The following is a 21413-nucleotide window of genomic DNA, read 5'->3' as shown; positions in this document are numbered from 1 at the left end:
TACCCGGTGTAATGAGCATAGGCATACAAAGGTGAGGAAATTGTTTGTGCCAAATGTAAATGTTGAAAATGGTACGCTTGAAGCTCTGAATAAAGTGAATTGGTGTTATTCAGTTTAGTAATTAATACTCTCAATACAACAAACAAAAGTTTAAATAAGGAACAGAAACCAGGTTGTGGTAAACTTTCTTCTATGTCAACTGCAACCCAGAAGAAAAGGAGATGAGGTAAACGGCAAGGAAAACAAAAAGGAGAAGATAGGCGAAGGAAAGTTAAATAGCGTAAAGGGGGAGGGGCTAAGAGGACCAAATAAACTATGATGGGAAGAAAAAGGACCTTACCAGTCTAAGTGGGCATACTCGGCACGAAGGAGAAAAAGAGGAAGAGCTGAGGGAAGATTCAAAACGGAGGGTAGATGTATTGCCCTGAGAAAAGTATTAAAAGAAAAGGAGGAAAAGAAAGAACAGAGCAAAGAAAATTACAGTGGTTTACATGGCCACCACTGTGTAGATATAATTAGGTCAGAGTTACTATAGCAGTGTTTTTGTTACATTAATTACTTTTGAAGAATCTGCATGAAACTTTCTCCCCCCCAAAAAAACACTTCACCCACCTGGGCTCCTTCAGAGACCAAGAAAAAGGGTGTCCCCTAAAGCGCACACACACACACATATATATATATATATATATATATACACACATACACACACAAAAAGAAGCAGAGAACTCTAGGAAGTTCTCAATATAAAGCACCCGCAACACCAGCGACACCCTAGATCTGCTCACCTCCAATGTCTTATTTTCTATCAAATTCTTTAAGCATAGAATTAGCACAGTGCGATCCACACGGAGATAGAAAGGGACAAACTCTTTTGCCATTTCTACAGCAAAGTCTTTAAGCATAGGACTAGCACAGTGCTGTCCATGCAGAGCTGCAAAATGACAAAAGCATTTTGCCACTCCAGGCACAGTATTACAGCTTTGAATTGGTATAATACAAACCAAGCCAAACTGAAATGAATAAAAACAACCCTGGACACTTGTTTTTCTCTCATAAGAGATCTTCAGAGATGTATAGCTTTGTCCAGACACAAGGTAGCAGCCAGTATAAGGCATATGAGACAAACTACCATTCACCCTGACACCTTAAGTCTGCACTTATTTTGCTTCTCTATATTAAAAGTCTCTTCTCCACATTTTTACTTTTTTCTTCTTTTAACCAATATAGAAATCCGCGCCTATCGAGAATTCATATAACACTACAATCAGGCTTTTGGAGTAATAGCGATAATTACCATTTTTAAGGGGTAAATACCCACAACAATTTTGAAAGTCTGGGGCATTTGTGTTTAAGGTTTGATCAAAGATGCTTTCCTTTAATAACTGGTGTTACTTTGTTCACTTATGTTTGCATATAAAATAAATAATATATTTGAGCTCTAACTATGCTAATGATGGCATATGATAAGGAGCCACTATTGCAGGTGTCAATAAGTGTCTTGATTGTTAATGAAAACTGTGATGACACCTTAGTATGCATATGTTCCATCAGTCATGGTTAACTACAAAGGCCTTCTTTCTTCAAACTTAGGCAGGCTATCTATTAGGAGGATGCAGATCAGCAAAATGCAATGATTTAAAGTGAAGGCACCAAATGGTTGTAGAGTGCTGACCCTGCTGTTCTATGCTATAGACTATGAAAGGAGCAAAATGTCATTGACATTTCAGCAGATCAACAAAAAAGATAGTTGATCAAAAGCTTCTCTATATTGATTTATATTTATAAGTTTTTCTTGGATAACATGAAGCTGGTAAGACTTAAAATAATTCAGTTCCATATGCAGTGGATGGTTACAACTCATCCAGCCAGTACAGTGTGAAACCGAAATGTTCCTGGAAGTGGAAAGACACAAGGATAGGAAGGAAAGCCATTGAATCAGGAGCACACAACTGAGCTACACAACAAGGGCATCCACATCATGAGAAGGCTGGCCCAAAACCCACTCTAAATATACTGGAAACATTTGGTGTCCAAACAAACAGCTAAAGGTACCTGTAAGCCAAGACTTAAAAAAAGCAAAAGCAAAATGGATTAATATTCATCAGAAGCGGTTTTTGGGGTTGGCCTTTGTTATAAGCCACTGCTTCTCAACAAGATATGCCCCCTGGTAGAGCGAGAGACCCACTAGTCTTCTGCGGAGAAAGGGTAACTTGATTCAATACTAAAATATCCACTGCATAAGGAAGATAAGAAAAGGAAAACTAGGCCTACATGGTTTGGTTGCCAACTAAACTAGTAGTCTGACAGACACTGTTTTGGTCACATCCAACAAAATGTTTGTGAAAGCAGATGGCGCAAGCACTTTTTTTTGTTTTTAACAAAATGTCAGACGAATAAAACGCTAAGGGATAAGTAAAGTAATGCATAGTCTCAAAGGATCCTTAAAACTTTTTTTGTAATAGTATACAAGTATATTTTGCCCTGAAACATGATTACTTATAAAGAGTGTAAAATTGTGGGCTGCCTAATGTTTGAGATTTTGCTAAGTAAATCCTAGAGTTTAAAAAAACAAAAAACACTCCCTCCCCTTTTCACAAGTGTAATGTCAGTATACTTAAAAGAATGGGTATGTGTTTACAATCAAATTGATTTTTTTTTTCCTTTTTTAACTCAACAAGGGGTGATAAAAAAATTACAGATGTGGAAAATATTTTTCATACAAATAAGTGATCATCGCGTTTTATTTTTCAGAAAATGCAAACTACCTACCCGTGGTACTATTGTTCGCATCAAGAAATGGAAGCGCTCCTCCTAGCAAAATGAACAAGAAGATGTAATCCATGCTGACCTGTAAAAAACAGAACAGGTATATTTTAGAGCTTACCAATCTGCTTGTGTGTTTGTGTGCATAAACATAAAAGGGCCAGCAAATACACTATTCCTACATTCTGATCATGTACAAGTACAAACATTAATTAAACTTTTGCACTCCATTAGTATTCCATAAGTGCTGGATTTATACACCGACGTGCATCTCAGGTTAATATTTCTAATTAAGTAAAAACTGGAAATCTTTAAAAGGGAACAAACAAATGTGAATTGTGCCACACATCAAGATACCCTGTTGGACAATCTACTAACCATTCCATTGAGGATAGCAAAACCACTTATTTTAAACAGTTTAGCTCATTAACAGCCTGTACAAACATGTTTAGTGTCAATGAAACTGGGATGCGAGAGAGACTAAAAGCAGCTCAAAGCAAACAGGGTGGGGGGGAGGGGGTCGGACACTAGGTGCCAATAAAAGTTCAGTACCTAGGCTCTGAAAGCAATCATCCAATCAACAAGGGAGGTACCGATCCTATCAGCAAGTAATGAAAGGTTTATTTCTTGGAGCTCTCACACATTACTGGGGAAGTCATTATTCATCATCGAGCATTGCTCCTCGTAGGGCCGGTGCGACAATGCCCTACATGCCCCACCAAGGCCCATTTTAGTACAGATATTTTATTGTTCTTGCTGTATAATGAATTATGCAAGTGTCAGGATGTCCTAAAAGTGTGGGGTGGAGTGGTAGTGCATTCAGTAGTGAGGGAAAATTGGGGCATCAGATATCCATATATAGGTGGATGGGGGACCAGTCCCCGCCAGCGCTCCATTACAGCTGAGGCAGCAATGAATTGAAATGCTGCTTAAGGAGTAGCATGCTCTACAAGATGAGGTACAACCATCATCTGATGAAGGTTTGTCACTAGATGGTCAGTAATCTTCTATTGTGTAGGGGAATACCTTCTCTTTGTCAAACCTTTTGATATTCTTCTGAAGATTGGATATCTTCTGCTGCATTAAGTAGTCCTTGTGTTAGTTCATTGAGCATTAATCTCAGTGAGCCGTGACTTGAATGCGGAGATACTGATGCCTGCGTTCAATGCGCTGTCTGCTATATTGATAAGTGCATCAGACAAGCGTTTGACCATGTTAATGAGAATGAGCTTGTCGCATGTGCACTTCCATGCAATGTGGCTCCATTCCCATCTGAATACTAGAGTGCATCTTCCTCATCCCATGCCCATGTGACCTTCCCTTTGTGGGTATGACCATGAGGGCTGTAAAAACCAGGATCATGAACACCAAGCACCATTCCCTGCAGATGGAGCGCCACTAAAATGTGCAATCATTTTTGCGATCATAAACACTCTCCTGATGACCTACGGTGGACCATCCTGAAAGCCAACAGAGCATGGAGTACCGCAAATCTTTTCAGAAAGGTTCAACAACGGGTCTTCTAACTCTGCACTAACAGTGTGGGCCTAAACAATGAGATCCTCTGGATACAAAGTTTGGGCAACCAGGAATGTCCTCTACTTCCCCTCCCTACATGTGGGATCTGACTCCTTTCCCATAACTAAGACCACTGGTTCACTAACCCATCACGGATGGGTACATACTACACAATCTATACCTGCTCCGATACCATACAAGACCAATGGACGCCCAGTTTAGGTGATATGTCACGAGATCAGACATTTACTCATTTACTTTAAGAGGGACGTCATGTTTGATGGCTCCCACGTGTGTACGAATACTCCTGACACTTTTTTAGGACATACGTATAGCCTAAGTACCTGCTACGACAGTTACCAATAACATTGCATACGATATGTTTTTTGGACCGCTGACACGCTCACTTTCCATACATTTAATCTTTACTGAGAATTGCTAAATTTTTTGTGGGGCATTACGGTGTATCACGCCACCATGCTTACAACATTTTACAGCCTGAGTAACATATGGACGCATTTAAACTATAACATGGGCACCATTGTAGGGCTGGTCTGAAGCCACCACAACCGTGGCTTCTTTGGACCTGGCCACGCCCCCACTGCTGCGCTCGGCTTACATGACCGATTAAGCTATCCAACCACAACTTATTTCTACGACCGTGTACTCCACATCTGGGTGCGATCTCTCAATAAGCCACACTTCAAATACAGGCTGCCTCCTCTGCTCAGTCTCGATTCGGGGGAGCAGAGGAGGGTCCGGTCTCTCGCACTTCATGCACAAGAGCCACATGAGTATGGTTGCCTCAGTTGTGATATCCAGGGTTCGATTTTCGTCATGGCCCTATTATACCTTTTTCCTTATGTTGTTTGAAATTTGACAGTCATCACCTTCTCCTTACAATTAGTGAATGTGCGCTAACCTCTGTTCTGATCTAAAAGGCATTTCTTGATTGATCCAACGGGTAAGACCCCTTTATTCACACTAAAGACTACCAGTCGTCTGCGACACACCTTTTGACACCTGCACAGCTTTTTAATAATATGTTGTTTGTACCATGTCTGTCATTTCACAAGCTGTGATGTGTACTAGTTTATTTTTAACTACTTTCCCTGTTTGGCAAATGTTTAGTGGCAACCACAGATTGTGCAGGTCTACAATTAATGACACTTTGGTGCTGTGCGCTGGGATTGCGATCCTGTTGATGCCTTCAACCAGAGATACACATTTTTTGCTTGCAATTGTTTATTTCCTATAGTTTCCTTTTACTTTCCAGGTTGGACGATCATTTTTTTTTTTTACCATTGTGCCAGGTATTTTATTTTGGGGGAAACGACAGATCCCGATTTAGGTGTGGGGTAGGACTATCACTTTTTTAGGTCCAGAAAAAATGCCCCGGATCCCTTTTGGACCATAGGGCACGAAACATGTTGACCCGACTACACCCGGCCTGACTTTACTCCGATTTAAAGCTACTTGGGTACATTAAGCCCCTACAGTAGAACTGACCCATTTACTGTTTTTTTAATCCTGCCAGGAGAACCATCACATAAAAAACATTTGGTATCTCTTAGACAGTTTTATTAAATTTTCACTCACTACTGAATATACTACCCATCCACACTTTTAGGACAACCTCACACTTGCATCATTCCTCATACAGCAAGAACAATAAAAGATCTCCGCTAAAGCGACCTTTTGTGGGGTACATAGGGCATTGCAGCACCTGCCCTATGAGGAGGAACGCCCGATGTTGAAGCATGACATTCCCAGGGATGTGTGAGGGCACCAAAAAAGAATCTTTAGGAATCGCGCCCTGGTTCATGTCCATCATTTTCTCTTCTTTGAATTCTCTCTCATAAGAACAGTACCTTCCTTGTTAGTTGTATGTAAAAGAGCAGCTCATTAGGAAAACAAACAATGAGCCGAACAGGCACTTCTCTTCACAAGAGAATTTGTACAACCAATAGAATCACTTCCAGGGGGTTTGGGTTGGGTCCCGAACTCTTTCAGAGATCTTGAAGAGGGTGGGGTTCTCCGCCAACACCAGTGAACTGAGACGTATGCAAAAATTCCGAGCAGGGGGTGAATTGTGCCATACTGCAATTTAGTTACACTGTATCATACAAAGCGGTCATTGTTTTTTTCTAAATTCTTTTCAAACCGGCTTTAGCTTTCTATGGCAAGTTTACTGCTCTTCGGTTCAAAATCACAATTTACATGTCAACAACAGTACAAAAAAAAAAAAAAGAAACGTGTAGACAAAAATGTTAGTGGAATGTTTTGAGGAAGATTTTCATGCACTATAGTTCATATCACGCTCCTGCAAACCTTGCTACTGGAGGCAAAAGGTGAACAACGACCTGAGTGAATACTGATAAAAATAGCAATTCTGAGTTTGCTAGTAATTCAAAAATTAGTCTCCCAATATTGTAGTGAAACTACTTGCAAACTAGGAGTAGATGACATGTTTGAAGATAAGATCAGTTGTACTGTGAAATATTGGATGTTAGGACATAAAACCTAGATCACACATAAAATAACCTAGGAAGGAGTTCAGAGTAAAAATATGCGGTCTGCAATGACTATCAATCATAAAAAAATACTGACTCAAGTCTCTGAAAGTTCACCGGTACTGGCTTAAAGTTGGAACTGAATTAAAAGAAAACATTTTACCTTTTGATAAATATCTGGTGGTTACTACATTTGCCTGCAGATTCCTTAACTGCAGAATATCTCCAAGCGCCAGGGTGATGTCACTGGGGCAATATAGCATCCACCCTGGTGCAGACGTAATTTCCCCGTCCATTGTGTCTGTGCCATTACAGACAGAGACAAAGAAGTGCAAACATACAATCTTGGCACCTTATTAGTGAAGAACTATGTACATCCTTCAGAAAAGAGAAGAAAGCGGGATCAGTGATGAATCTGCAGGTAGATAATAGAGTATCCATCAGAAGGATTGTTACTGAATATACGTAACTTTACTTCGATGAATTCTTCTACCTGCTGATTTCTCACAAGCTATATAGATCTCAAAGCAGTAACTTGTACCATGTGGAGAGTTTGAAGGAATGATCAGACGAGGAAATCAAGGAGCATAAAGTGTGCAAAATGGCCATCACTCCACTCCTCAAGCAATAAAGCATATTAAAGGAGTGGAGGCTAGGCATCCATGTTGCTACATGGCAAATTTCAGTCGCAGGGACAACTCTGGTGAGTTCTGAAGTTGAAGACATTGCTTTGGTAGAATGAGAAAATATTCCTTCATGCTTCCCACTTGGCAAGGGTATATCACAGTTTCATGATGTTCTAGCGAGATAGGCTCCTCTTCTGCACAGTTTTACCTTTCATACAGTCTGCATATGCGAGCAAAGAGCTGATCGTCTGACCGAATTTCCTGCAAGCAGTAAATATAAAATATGACAACAATCCATTTGTTCAGCTGGTATAATCTCTCCTCCTCCTTGGTGGGGTGGCGAGGGGGGTAAAAAGTAGGAAGAGTAGAGGACTGCCCGGATGGAAAGTAGTAATCAGCCTGGGAAAGAAAGCGGTTTTTGTCATAAGGATCAACTCGTCCAAGAAGAAGCACATGAAAGTTAAACGTATGCACAGTGTCCATAATTCACTGATACGTCTCTCCAAGGTTATTGCTTAGGTTTTGCACTGAAGATCAAAAAACATAACTGGCAACTATGGAAGGATGCTAAGGGGGCACCAAAAGGTCAAAACAAGATTCAATCCCTAAGCCACACTAAAGCAAGCATACCACTTGAAATAAACAAAGTTTCCTCAATACAGTGAATAAGTCTTATTTTATTCCAGACTACTTTAGGAATGCAATGTTCTAGCCAGCCAACATGCGTTTCATCACGCGGCAGTTAACATAAGAGCTTCAACTTCAGTAAGCTGCCCAGAGTTAAAAGTGTAACATTCTAGGATAATCCAAATTTAATATGAGCACACAAGTTAATTGAAAACAGAAATGTGTTCTGGATGTGGAACATACATAAATGCTTGGGGGAATAGGAAGGGGTGTTGGGCAGTGCGCTCCTTAATAGCACCCACTGCACAATCCTAGTGGGCTGACAGAGCAAAATGGAGGATTTCCGACAAGTGATCATTCGAAGGGCCTACATCCTACTCTATACACATCAAAACTGTTCCGTTTTTCAGAATAGACCGAGGCGACAAGCGGACGTTGCTGAATAAAGTCTTCCACCTCAGACTACAGATAGTAGGAGTTCACTAGTTCCTACTCAATCTCCAGGCATGAAGGGGTAGGCGCTGGAAAATAGGGTGGAGTAGCTGCCCCTGCGACTAGAAAATGTGGTCCAGTTTGAGTGGCAGACAGAGTGGTGGACACGGAGTGTCGCAGGAGAGGTCTTCTTGGTTAGTCCGGGCAATGATGATGTCTGGGGACCTGTCTTGCTTAATCTTCCTCAGGGTATTAAGGGTATGGGAGGAAACACGTAGTGAGGTGGAAAACTCTGAAATGTGCTCCGCCCCACACCAAGCTTCCTGACAACAGACACTGAAGGGCACAAAACTGCAGGCAGTGAGGGTTCCCCTGAGTAGCGAAAAGGTCCACCTGAGAGGTACCCCACAGAGCAAAACTGGTTTGAACCCGCTCTATTTGGGATGCCACTACTGGTAGTCAAGTTAACGCAAACTGATACCCATCAGTCCAAGTGTTAGAAAGATGGCAGATGGTTGGCAACTAGTCCAATGCGAAGATGATGTGCCCATGCTGTAAGCCTCAAAATTTCCCTACAGAGGAGCAGAGACCCCACTCCTCCCTGACTGCTAATATACAAAATGTCGGTCCTATTTTTCGTCAAGATCTGGAGGGAAGGGAGAAATGGCCTCAGAGCAAGGTAAGTCTTCTGATTTCCGGTTCCTCCAGGTGTCCTCCTCCCACTATGGTTAGTGCAGGAGGAGGGTGAATGATACCCTTTGTGAGAAGTGTTCCTCCACTGACCAGCTGTCCTGGCCAACCACAATGTCCCAGGAGATCGTTTCTGGTATCTTGTATTTATCTGTATATATTTATGAAATGTACTATAACCTGCTTTTTTATAAGTCAAACTATGTTGTTTAGTATGTTTGTAGGTGAGGTATGAATGATTGGTTGAATGTTTGTCTTTGTTAGAATGTACCTACGAGACATTCTGTTCAGGTTTGTCTTCTCTTGGGCTCATTTAACGTATTGTTAAGACTTTGTACTGTATTCTGTAAAATCATAAGTACATCTATATATCTCTAAAAAAAGAAAACAAAAAAGTTTTTTTGATAAATAAAATGATGAATTACTTATTCAATCTTGTGGGATAATGTGTTGTCTTTGAGTATGGATGTATTACCCAAATTATAATTGAATGTTAAGAAGAGGTTTCTGTTGTTTTTGCTTTAGTATTCCCTGCCTTCCTCTTCTTATACCAACCCTGTCAGGGACCCTCTCCTGTTTTCCATAGACGCCTCCACCAGGCGCCACAGAGGAGCAAGCAGAGGAAGGCTTCCCTCATCAAGTGCAACGGCCCGAAGACCCGGGGGGAATAAAACGGTAGAAAAAGGAGGGGCCAGTCCACCGCTTCCCACGAGGCTACAACAGAGCAGGCTCTTTCCTGAAATGACGCACATAAGGTGAAGGCGGGGAACCCAAATTGCCAAGGAGACAGATGACCCTCTTGTGGCCCCAACAGTGACCATGCAATGCTACATAACAATCGGGCTATATAGGAGGAGCAAGGCCTATCAAATAAGATGCACTAAAATGGCCAAAACCATCACGCCACCAAGCTAGGCCACACTGGAGCGGCTGAAAACGCAAGAACATTCAGCAACAAAATAAACAGCCATATCTAACTAATAATCCTAAGAGTTCCAGCTACCGCTCGCCACGACACCTGAAAACCCCTCCCTTTGTGCAAAGAGAAAATGGCAAGGAGCAAGAAAAGCTGGCCCATAAACAGGAAGGCCCACCAGAGGAAACAGACAGTCCGCTAGGGAATATAGGCTGAGGCACGCGGTGGCAAGTACCTTGTGGCTCAAAGAACTGAGCCCAGAGGCCAGAGGCCACAAATCCCTCGCTAACACAATGACAGGAGGCAAAGGAGGGTGCGTCCCAAACCAGTCCAAATTAGACAAATTCTTGTGACAGAAGAACCAAGAGGGCACCAACAACCAGACAGAGCCTAAACATCCACAATGGCAAGCGGCGGTGGACCAAGGTGATCTTACTCTGCAAGACATAATTGTGGCCATCACCACGGTGCACACCTCCTTTGAACCTTAAAAGAGGTCTCACTTATACGAGCCGATCTTCGAAACGAGGACACTAGAGTCAAAGAAGTCGAAGATACCACGCAATCACTTGTAACAAGCACCTCCACACTCTAAAAATAAGTCCTTGAACTACAAGCCACTAGCAAGCAAGTTGTCGCACAGCTGGATGACTATGAAGGCAGGTTGAGGTGAAATAAAATCCAAATTTTCGGAGTTACAGAAAGGGCAGAGGGCCAGGCGACAGATCTATTTGTAGAAGACTTGATCACAAATCATTTAAAACCGCGGAACCTCTCCAATTTTCATATTGAAAGGGAGCACTGTGTTTCGGGAGGTCGACCAAAACCAGAGGCGCCACCAAGACCACTACTGGCCGGGTCTTTAACTTCAGAGACAACATACTACAAACTGTCCGCTGCGCTCCGCCAGTCAAATACGAAATTAATACCATTACCTTCTTCCCAGACTTCACCCTCCGAGTGACGAAACAAAGACGTAGCTTTCTGGAAGTCAAAAAGGCCCTTAGAGACAAAAACTTGTCATGCTGTTTCCAGCCAAGCTAAGAGTCGAAACAGAGGACAAAGCATGGTTCTTAAATGCCCACCGGAAGCAGGGGATTGGCTAGATGGCTGGCAGAGAGTCGGAAATAAAGGAACTAATGATAGACACAGGCGACAAAAATGGAAGCCACAGAAAAATACAGACCTCGCTCTGGAAGAGGTACAACCTGTAAATGGCGGAACTCAAGAAAAGCCTAGAAAGTATATAAAACAAAGTTTTTGATAGTCTGATCGTACTACATCTGAGAATAACCGAACTGCAAAGCGACCATCCTCCAACTATTGGCTCAGCAAGATACAGAACCAACGATGAGAAGAAAATAGACTACGAATTGTAATCTATAGCAAAGTGCCTTAACAGTATACATGCAGGCGGGATAATGAGGTCCGCACTCCTACCGACAGCGACAGGCACTCTGCAATGGTGGGGGGGGGGCAGGAATTTTACATACAGCTATGTAGGGAGGCGGGGGGGGGGAAGGGTTATGTTTTTCTGAACAGTTTTAGTAAGGTTTGGATTAATAAGGAATCACAACTAGATATCTCTTTTCCTAAACCACAGACAGAACAGCACTTGAGCCCACATCCAACATCTAATACAAGCAGACTACAACACTCCAAACAAACACCACAGCCAAGCAACAGGTACTACCCTTATGCGAAACACAAACCTATGCTTACCCCAACAATGGCCATGACAAATCAAAGTACTCAGGACGGGAAGACTGAGAAATCACTAAAATTGCTCTCCTGGAACTTCAACGGGCTGGGAGATAAAATCAAAAGGGGAATAGTCCTTTAATACATTAAGCGTCACCAGCCCGATGCGGTCCTCCTACAAAAAACTCACCTAGTCGGACACAACTGCAACGCACTCAACAGATGGGGATATAAACTGATCACACACACTGGCTTCAATTCCGGATCTAGAGGGACAGGCATACTCCTACGCAACAGCTTCCCCTTTTTAGTAGACAAAACCCACACAGACTAATATGGCCGCTTTGCGGCCAGATCAGGCAGCTGGGAGGGCAGGATTTTTCAACATTGTCTCAATGTATATCCCCCCAGCACTTCATAAGACTGCACTAGCAGACATGAGCACGATCATGATGAACTTCCCGTTGGGAGACATCATACTCTTCAATGTGACGCACTGTGATCAAGAAGACAGACTGCCACCTAGAAGCACACTCCACCCCAAATCTCACCTGAAAGGTTTTTTGGATGCATTTGGGATGGTAGATGTGTGGCGCGAAAAGATCCCTCTCACACGGCAGTACAGATTTTACTTCGGGGCCCACAATAGTCATTCCCGAATAGACCGAATTATTATACCGGCCAACCAGTTGCCAAACTTCAAAGAAAAAACACACTTAGCAAGGGGTATTTCAGACCACTCCCCGATCTGGACGCATAACATGCTGGGGACAGTACCCGAGCGCAGGACAATTTCACTTAATCCATGGCACGTCAAAGTCCCCCATATTAAAACTAGCCTCACTGGATCCACAGACATTTCAAAGAAAACGTAAGATTCATAAACTCAACTCAGATAATAAGGGAAGTGTTTAAAACGAAAATAAAGGGAAAAGCGCTCTCGTTAATAACAAGTCCTAAAAAAGAAAAGAAGAAACAGCTAGAAGATCTTGAGCCAGAACTACAACAATGTGAACGAAACTTCACACTCACCCCGAACGGCCTAACCAAACATGCACTCAAGGTTAAAAGACAAGAATACACCACCCTTACATCAGAGACGGCAACAGCTCAAAACCGCAACACAAGCCACAAAATCAACAAACACGGGGACAAGGCAGGGAAACTCTTTGCATGGCTGGACCAGCAGGAAAAAGCTAACCGTTGGGTAAGCACACTTATAATAGATAGATCGATGAGATCGGACTCTCAGGAAATATCTGAGACCTTCGCTGCACATTTCACAAATCTATATCCCCTATCGCGCCGGCTACTGATAAAGAGGCCAAAGACTTCCAAACTGACCTCCCCATGCTGACACTCTCTCTAGAAGAGGGCAACAACTTGATGACGACCTCACGGACGACGAAATTACAACAGCAATCCGAAGTATACAATCAGGGAAAGCGATAGGACCTAATGGCTTATAAAGTAACAGCCACTAAAATAACCCTACATTTACAGCAAATGTACTTAGACAGTAAAGAACGGGGAATTCTATTTAACGACCAGAGACTAGCATCCATAGTACTCATACATAAAAAAGGCAAACAACCAGAAAACTTTAGCTCCTACCGCCCCATTTCACTGCTCACCGCAGAAGTTAAAATTCTAGCAAAAATACTCGCAAACCTGACTGCTCCAACTCCAGAGCAGACTAGTATACCCAGACCAATACGGTCCTCAATTTGCGACGAGTCCACAGGGTGATGGGGCGAAGGGACACAATCAAGGAAGACCCTGTAATATTATCTTTGGATGCCCATATGGCCTTTGATACTATCAAATGACCCTATATGTTTGCAGTACTAAAAAGAATAGAAATTGGACCCCAGTTTATGACCTGGATGTACAAATTACTTACCTTCGGTAACGATGTATCTGGTAGAGACGATTCTAGCCGCAGATTCCTTAACGTAGAATTATCCCCAGGCGTAAGACTGGACCCGGAAATCTTTCTTGCCCAGCATCTCTGCGCGGCGGCACCACGCGACTCTCCCCCGACGTCCTCCGCGGGCGTGACATCAGCGAGGTCACATAATCCCCACCCAGGTGCGCTGACGTCAGTTTGCTTCGGAGAACTTTTCCGCACCACAACGCGGAGCAATCACAACAAAACTGAGGAGAGCATGGGAACAGTGTGCGAAAAAACCAGAGAAACAAAATAGAGAGGAAAAAAAAAGGGGAAAAACAGCACCAAGTGAGTGAGTGAGTGAGCGAGTGAGCGAGAGAAAGAGAGAGAGAGAGAGAAGGAAGAAAGGTTAGAAGGAAGATGGAAGGAAGAAAGGAGGAGGAGGAGGAGAAGGAGGAGGAGGAGGAGACAAGGCACCCAGAGGGAAGGGAGGCAACTGCATAAACCCAAGCAGAGGGTCCTCGCAGAACGGGGAGGAAGGGCGGGTCGTGAAGGAATCTGCATCTAGAATCGTCTCTAACAGATACATCGTTACCGAAGGTAAGTAACTTGTACATCGGATAGAGACTACTAGCCGCAGATTCCTTAACGTAGAATAGATACCCTAGCCATACCCAAAAGGGAGGAGGGCCTGCGAGAAAACCTTCCCCACCAGGAGAGAGACCAGGCCCCAGCAGGGGACATGTCACAGGGACAAGAAGGGAAAGGCCAGGAAATCCTAAGCCCAACCAAGGGAGAACCACCCAACACCCCACAGGGGCAGACAGCGCCCTAAGAGCCTCAAGGAACACAAGGACCACCTCAACCCCTAGGGAGAAGAGGTGGAACCGGAGGCAGGGCCCAACGGAAGAAACATACACAGTGACTGAAAGAGCTGCACACACCCCGGCCGCAAGCAGCGGACAAAGCAGGGACGGTTGCACCGCCAAAAGTGCAGACAGAAGAAGAAGAACACAAGAGAATGCATCAAAGGCCACAACAGTGTAGCAGAACAAGAGGCCAGCACTGGCATGACAGCCAGCAGCAGACAACACCACGGAATGATGCACCCAGGACAAGCGAGGCGCCAGCCAAAGGCAGAGGCCAGGACGGGCCGAGAAGGTCCAGGACACTCCCCAAGAGAGGGGCCGGCGCACACTGACTCACGAATGAAGGAGAGAGAGGGGGACGGACCAAGCCGTCCACCAGAACACAAAAACCAGGGAAACTAGTCCCTCCCTTGGACACCAGACAGAGGACCAAGGCGGACAGAAATGCAAAACCGCTACAACGCAATGCCGCAGACAGCAGGCCGGACAAGGCCAGCGACAAAACGATCCAGGAAAAGGACGGACCGGGGCACCACACAAGCAAATTCAAAACCATCAGCAAGAACATCGCACCTGCGATATACCGTGACGCCACGGAGAGCAGAAGCCCGAAGGACGATCACACCTCCCCAGCACAGGATAGAGCTATATAATAGCTACCAGTACCCCACATAGGGCTTACGTCCCAGAATATGGGAACCTCTTAAGAAAAAGTTTCTGCAGCAGAGGACAAACAGAAAAAACCTGCGGTGAAAACCGCAGATGGCTTACCAAGCAGCCAATAAAGAATACACAGAAGGCCTAATCTCAGGGCCTACATGGCTTACAAACAGCCAAAACCACAAGTCAAACAAGGGCCGGACCAGCAGCCAACAGCACCAAAGTCCTAACAAAAGGACCCGAACGCACATCAACCACACAGAACAGACAACCTGGGCTACTCGCTACAAGGCCCCAGGAAAACAGCGGACGAACACCCCCCCAAAACACAGACCAACTCACAGGTCAGTGAGGGGGAGAGGAGGGAGGAGGAGGAGGAGGAGGAGGAGGAGGAGGAGGAGGACGACGAAGCCCCGCAAGAAACCTCTGAACGGCAGAATCCGCAGGGGCGTGGAACAAAAGAGTACCATCAAAGGGAAGGTCCACCAGCCGTTCCCTAACGTTCGCCGGGAACACACTATCCCGTAGCCAGGTATGACGACGAAGGGCCACTGAAGAAGCCTCTGCATAACCAAGCACCTCTGAAACATCCAGAGCCGAGCGAAGAATAAACGCCGCCAGCTCCCGGCCATCCAACACATGGTGCCTCAGATCAACATAGGCACCCTCCTGAGAAGCAGCAGACATAAGGGACTCCGCCGAATCCCACAAGCATGAAGTGGCCCTAGCCAATACACTAAGAGTGTTAAGGGCCCGCAAAGCCGCACTGGTGGAAGCGAAGATATTGCGCCCCCAGGAATCCAACCAGAGTGCCTCCCGTGACGGGGGAGACGACACCGATGGCAGGGAGTGAAAGGCAGTCTGCAAAAGAGAGCCCCTGGTGGAGGGGTGGGAGAAAGACAGGATCATGCGATGCAGGACGGTGCAGAAGTTGCTGGGGCACAGAGTCTCCCGTGGCGAGCCGCCCCCCAAAAGAGAAGTGTGGAGCGAAGCCTCAAAAGGGAGAAGCAGCTCCCGACCACCAGAACCCTCAGTAGGGCCCCCGTCGGGAAACGGGCAACTGGGTCGCCCATGTGCAGGGTCCCCGCAGCCGTGGAAACAGCCCGAGCGAAAGCAGCACTCGCCTCCGTAGGGTCCCGCGGCGGGGAAAGCAGTTCCTCCGTGGGAGACGGCTGCAAGCTAAGGCGGCCGTCCCCCAGCCCAACCGGTGGAATGAAAGGCCAAGCCCAAAATGGGGGAGGGTGGGCTGATTAATTGGGAACCTGAGGCGCCTCCGGCGAAGACTGCGGGCGCGGCGACGGCGAAGAGCCGTCCTTAGAGGACGCCGGGGAAAAGGCCACGACGCGACGACCCATCTCCAGAGAAGATGAAATCAACAACCGTAGACCATAGAGTCCGGCGCCAGCATCCGGTCAACATTGACCATCGCCAAAGGGGACGCCGGAACAACCTCCACCACAACGAGCGGCGCAGGAGACCGAGGCGGAGCCGGAGCGGCTAAAGAACGGCGCCGAAAAGGCGTCGACTCGACCTCCGACAAGGCAGACGCGTGCGTGGAGGGACGAGAGGGGCCCAGGGACACGCCTGACCCCTAGCCGGCCCCTGCTGCACCGCCATGGCCAGCAGTCACCGGCGCCTGAGCGGCATCACCGCGGCCTCGGACGAGGCAACCACCCGCCCAGAGGACCGAGGGGGACTCGAGGACACGCCCCGAGACCTGGCAACCTCCCGCGACACCACAGGGACCCCCACGGGGGTTTGCGGCGAGGCAGAGGCGCCGTGGTCCGAAGGAGGGAACCCCGAAGGGCCGGGCCCTGACGGCATCACATACTCCGAACCTGGATCTGAACCTGTCAGTGCCGGAGCCGCCGGCGATGTCGCAGGAGTCCCCACACGCGGCAAGGGATCCGCAGAAGTCCCAGGAGGAGAAGGAGAAGAAGGAAGAGCCAACAAGACCTGCAAGGCCGCCGCATAAGCCTCCATCTGGGCTCTGGTCACCCCCGTGCCGGGGAACGGCAGATAGGGTGGCGACATGCGGGGCCGCACCACCCATGGAGAACCCACACCCCCAACAGGCCGGGGACCGGGCCTCGGGGACAAACTGCGACACTTACCAACAGTTGAGCGACGCCCTTGCGGTCTGGGAGAGGGACGATGTCAGACGGAAGCGGCGGGTCATGAAGCCTTCCGGGGGGACAGGCGTGGCAACGACGTCGACCGGGACATGCGCGCCGAAAGGAGTTTCATCCGGCGCTCCCGCCGGCACTTCGGCTTCATTTTCTGACACGCCTCGCAGTTCATGGAGTTGTGGTGCTCCCCCAAACACCACATGCAGATGGGGCGAGGATCCATCGCCGACATCTGGCGCGCGCAAGACTAGCATGTCTTAAAGCCCGAAGGCATTTGCACACTGTTCAAGAAAATAGCCTAAAAGCGGAAGAAGAAGGCCTGAAACAGGCCAGGGACAAGATCCGGATCCGCGTTGCACAGAGAAAAGAAGAAAACTGACGTCAGCGCGCTGGGACGGGGCTTATGTGACCTCGCTGACGTCAGGCACACGGAGGACATCGGGGCAGAGTCACGTGGTACCGCCCCCCCCCCGGCGCGCAGAGATGCTGGGCAAGAAAGTTTTCCGGGTCCAGTCTCACGTCTGGGGATAATTCTACGTTAAGGAATCTACAGCTAGAATCGTCTCTACCAGATATATCGTTACCAAAGGTAAATAACTTGTACATCCAGGTCATAAACTGGGGTCCAATTTCTATTCTTTTTAGTACTACAAACCTATAGGGTCATTCGATAGTATCAAAGGCCATATGGGCGTCCAAAGATAATATTACAGGGTCTTCCTTGATTGTGTCCCTTCGCGCCATCACCCCGTGGAGTCGTCGCAAATTGAGGACCATATTGGTCTGGGTATACTAGTCTGGTCACGACTTGGAGCAGTCAGGTTGCGAGTATTTTTGCTAGAATTTTTACTTCTACGGTGAGCAGTGAAATGGGGCGGTAGGAGCTTAAGTTTTCTGGTTGTTTACCTTTTTTATGTATGAGTACTATGGATGCTAGTCTCTGGTCGTTAAACAGAATTCCCCTTTCTTTACTGTCTAAGTACATTTGCTGTAAATGTAGGGTTATTTTAGTGGCTGTTACTTTATAAGCCATTAGGTCCTATCGCTTTCCCGGATTGTATACTTCGGATTGCTGTTGTAATTTCGTCATCCGGGAGGTCGTCATCAAGTTGTTGCCCTCTTCTATCAGATTCGGCTGTTATACACAGGTCCACTAGCACAAGTGGTGGCCAATGGTAACATATCTCAGAAGTTTTCTCTCAGGCGTGGCACGAGACAGGCATGCCCCTTGTAACCCATTTTATTTGCCATCATCCTAGAGCCCATAGCAGTCTGGATACGTGGGGACCCATTGATCCACGGTTTGAAATGGTCGAAGGGATGGGAAGACAGTTTCCCTGTATGCCGACGACATCCTAATTTATGTGGCATCACCAAGAGCTTCAATTTATAGAATACTCCAAATCTGCACCAACTTCGGGAATTATTCAGGATACTCCATAAACTGGTCAAAATCCACCACATACATACTAAGAGGCCCTCCCCTAACCCTGCCCCCAAACTGTGAAGTGACAGAGGGCTTCCGGTATTTAGGGATATTTGTAACAGTTGATATTGACCTATTCTATGCTCACAATCTTACGGGTCTGATAACACGTTTGAAAAATGAAGTGCTCCACTAGAGATCCCTGCTCCTATCCCTGCTTGGCCGAATGGCCCTCTTTAAAATGATGGCCCTACCTAGGTTCCTCTATATCCTACAAAATACACCATACAAGGTCCCAGAGACCTACTTCAATTTGATAGAAGGGGAATGAATATGCTACTTACCAGTATGCATCTGTTCTTGGCATGTAGGGCTGCTGACATTCATATCTGTGCATAGATCGCCGCCTAGTGTTGGGTCCGGATGTTTGCACGTTGTTGTCCTGGAAGAGTCTTCGAAGTATCCTTGGATAGGTGACTCCTCCCCTGGACTACAGTGCGCATGGGCATCCTCTCCATCCTCAGATTGTTTTTCGCCATTGTGGTAGTGATGGAGTAGATACAGAAAGTGATGACCATGCTTACAGTAATTCTGAGAGCTGCAGCTGTTACAGGCGCCGGGGAGGAGGGAGGGCGATATGAATGTCAGCAGCCCTACATGCCAAGAACAGATGCATACTGGTAAGTAGCATATTCAGTTCGAGGCATGTGGGCTGCTGAATTCATATCTGTGCATAGAATACATAGCAGTGCCCTCTATTGGCGGCGGCTACCCGTGCCAGCTGCAGCGGTCTGAAAAAGTGTTTTGAGAACAGCCTGTCCTACAGCTGCCTGCTGTTTTGACTGCACATCTACGCAATAGTGTTTTGTAAATGTGTGTGTAGTGGACCATGTGGCTGCTCTGCATATATCATGCAGGGGACTATTTCCTAGGAAGGCCATGGAAGCCCCCAACTTGCGTGTTGAGTGGGCTCGTGGTGGAATAGTTAATGTGCGTTTTGCCTTTTGATAACAGATTTGAATACACTTAACTATCCATCTGGCTATCCCTGCTTTGGAGATGGCGTTACCTTTGTGGTGTGGGGCAAAGGCAACGAACAGTTGTTTTGTCTTCCTGAAGGGTTTAGTCCTGTCGATGTAGTACATGAGGGCCCTCCGTACATCTAGTGTATGTAATGCCCTCTCTGCAACAGTTTGTGGGTTTTGGAGGAAAACGGGCAGTTCAATAGTCTGGTTCATGTGGAACTGCGATATTACCTTGGGCATGAATTTGGGGTTGGTACGTAGTACGACCCTGTTGGCGTGAACCTGAATAAATGGCTCTTGAACGGTTAGTGCCTGGAGTTCACCAACTCTTCTTAGGGAAGTGATCGCTACCAGGAAGGCTACTTTCCAGGTAAGGAATTGAATCTCGCATGAGTGTAGAGGTTCAAAGGGTGGACCCATCAGGCGTGTGAGGACCAAGTTGAGGTTCCACATTGGAGCCGGTGGGTGACTAGGTGGAATGACTCGTTTGAGTCCTTCCAAGAATGCTTTGATGGCAGGCACTCTGAAGAGAGAGAGGTGCTGCCTGGTTTGCAGATAGGCTGATATTGCGGTCAAATGGACACGTATAGAGGTGTACGCCAGATTGCATCGGTATAGGTGTAAGAGGTAACATATGATGTTGTGGATGGATGCGTCCAGCGGGTTAATGTCATTATTACCGCAATAAATGACGAACCGTTTCCATTTGGCTGCATAGCAAGCTCTTGTAGTGGGTCTCCTGGCCTCCTTGATGATGTCCATACAGTCAGGTGGCAGATTGAGATAGCCAAACTCTAGGACTTCAGGAGCCAGATCGCCAGGTTCAGCTGTTGCGGATCTGGGTGCTGAACCTCTCCATGGTTCTGCGTCAAATGCGCGGGTTTGATCCGCAGCCTTTGATGCGGTACCACGGAAAGTTCGAGGAAGGTGGTGTACCACGGCTGGCGTGCCCACGTGGGAGCAACTAGGACGAGTGTCAGGGAGTGTTGTCGGAGTTTGCGAGCCACCAGCGGTATCAACGGTGCTGGGGGAAAAGCGTACGCAAATCTGCCGGACCAGTTCATCCATATCGCATTGCCCTGCGACTGCGGGTGTGGGAATCTGGCGGCGAAGCTTTGGCATTTTGCGTTTTCGCTTGTCGCGAATAGGTCTATTTCTGGGTGACCCCACTGCTGGAAGTACGGTTGGAGTACCGATGGGTGTAACTCCCACTCGTGCATCTGGTGGCTGTGTCTGCTGAGCAGATCCGCCATCTGGTTGTCCTTGCCGGGGAGGTGTTCCGCCATGAGGAACATGTTCCTCTGAATGGCCCACTTCCACATGCTCTGAGCCAGATGAGACAACTGTGGAGAGTGTGTCCCTCCCTGCTTCTGTATGTAGTACATTGCGGTCATGTTGTCCGTCCGGATCAACACGACCTTGTTGCACAGATGTACTTTGAAAGCCTTCATGGCCAGGAAGATTGCCATCAGTTCCAGAAGGTTGATGTGCATCTTCTTCTGTTGTGTCGTCCATAGTCCCTGCACTGTGTAGTGGAGTACATGAGCTCCCCATCCCTGGAGAGACGCGTCCGCTGTCAGTACTATTTGTGGAACAGGCTCTTGGAACGGTCGGCCCTTGCAAAGGT

General features: G+C 46.6%; 1 protein-coding gene across 3 annotated transcripts in view; it reads right to left on the bottom strand.

The window, feature by feature from the left end:
* The window catches only part of PTPRA (protein tyrosine phosphatase receptor type A), a 991956-nt gene that overhangs the window by 525408 nt on the left and 445135 nt on the right, over positions 1-21413 (bottom strand). For all 3 annotated transcript variants that reach the window (XM_085642677.1, XM_085642678.1, XM_085642679.1), the window contains one exon: positions 2770-2848. In XM_085642677.1, the coding sequence (XP_085498803.1) occupies positions 2770-2848 (79 nt within the window). The remainder of the gene's footprint in view (positions 1-2769; positions 2849-21413) is intronic.

Source organism: Triturus cristatus, chromosome 2_2 (assembly GCF_964204655.1).
Source record: "Triturus cristatus chromosome 2_2, aTriCri1.1, whole genome shotgun sequence".
Lineage (NCBI taxonomy): Eukaryota > Metazoa > Chordata > Amphibia > Caudata > Salamandridae > Triturus > Triturus cristatus.
Note: the sequence above shows the minus strand (reverse complement) of the source record. Positions and strands in the feature narration are given on the sequence as shown.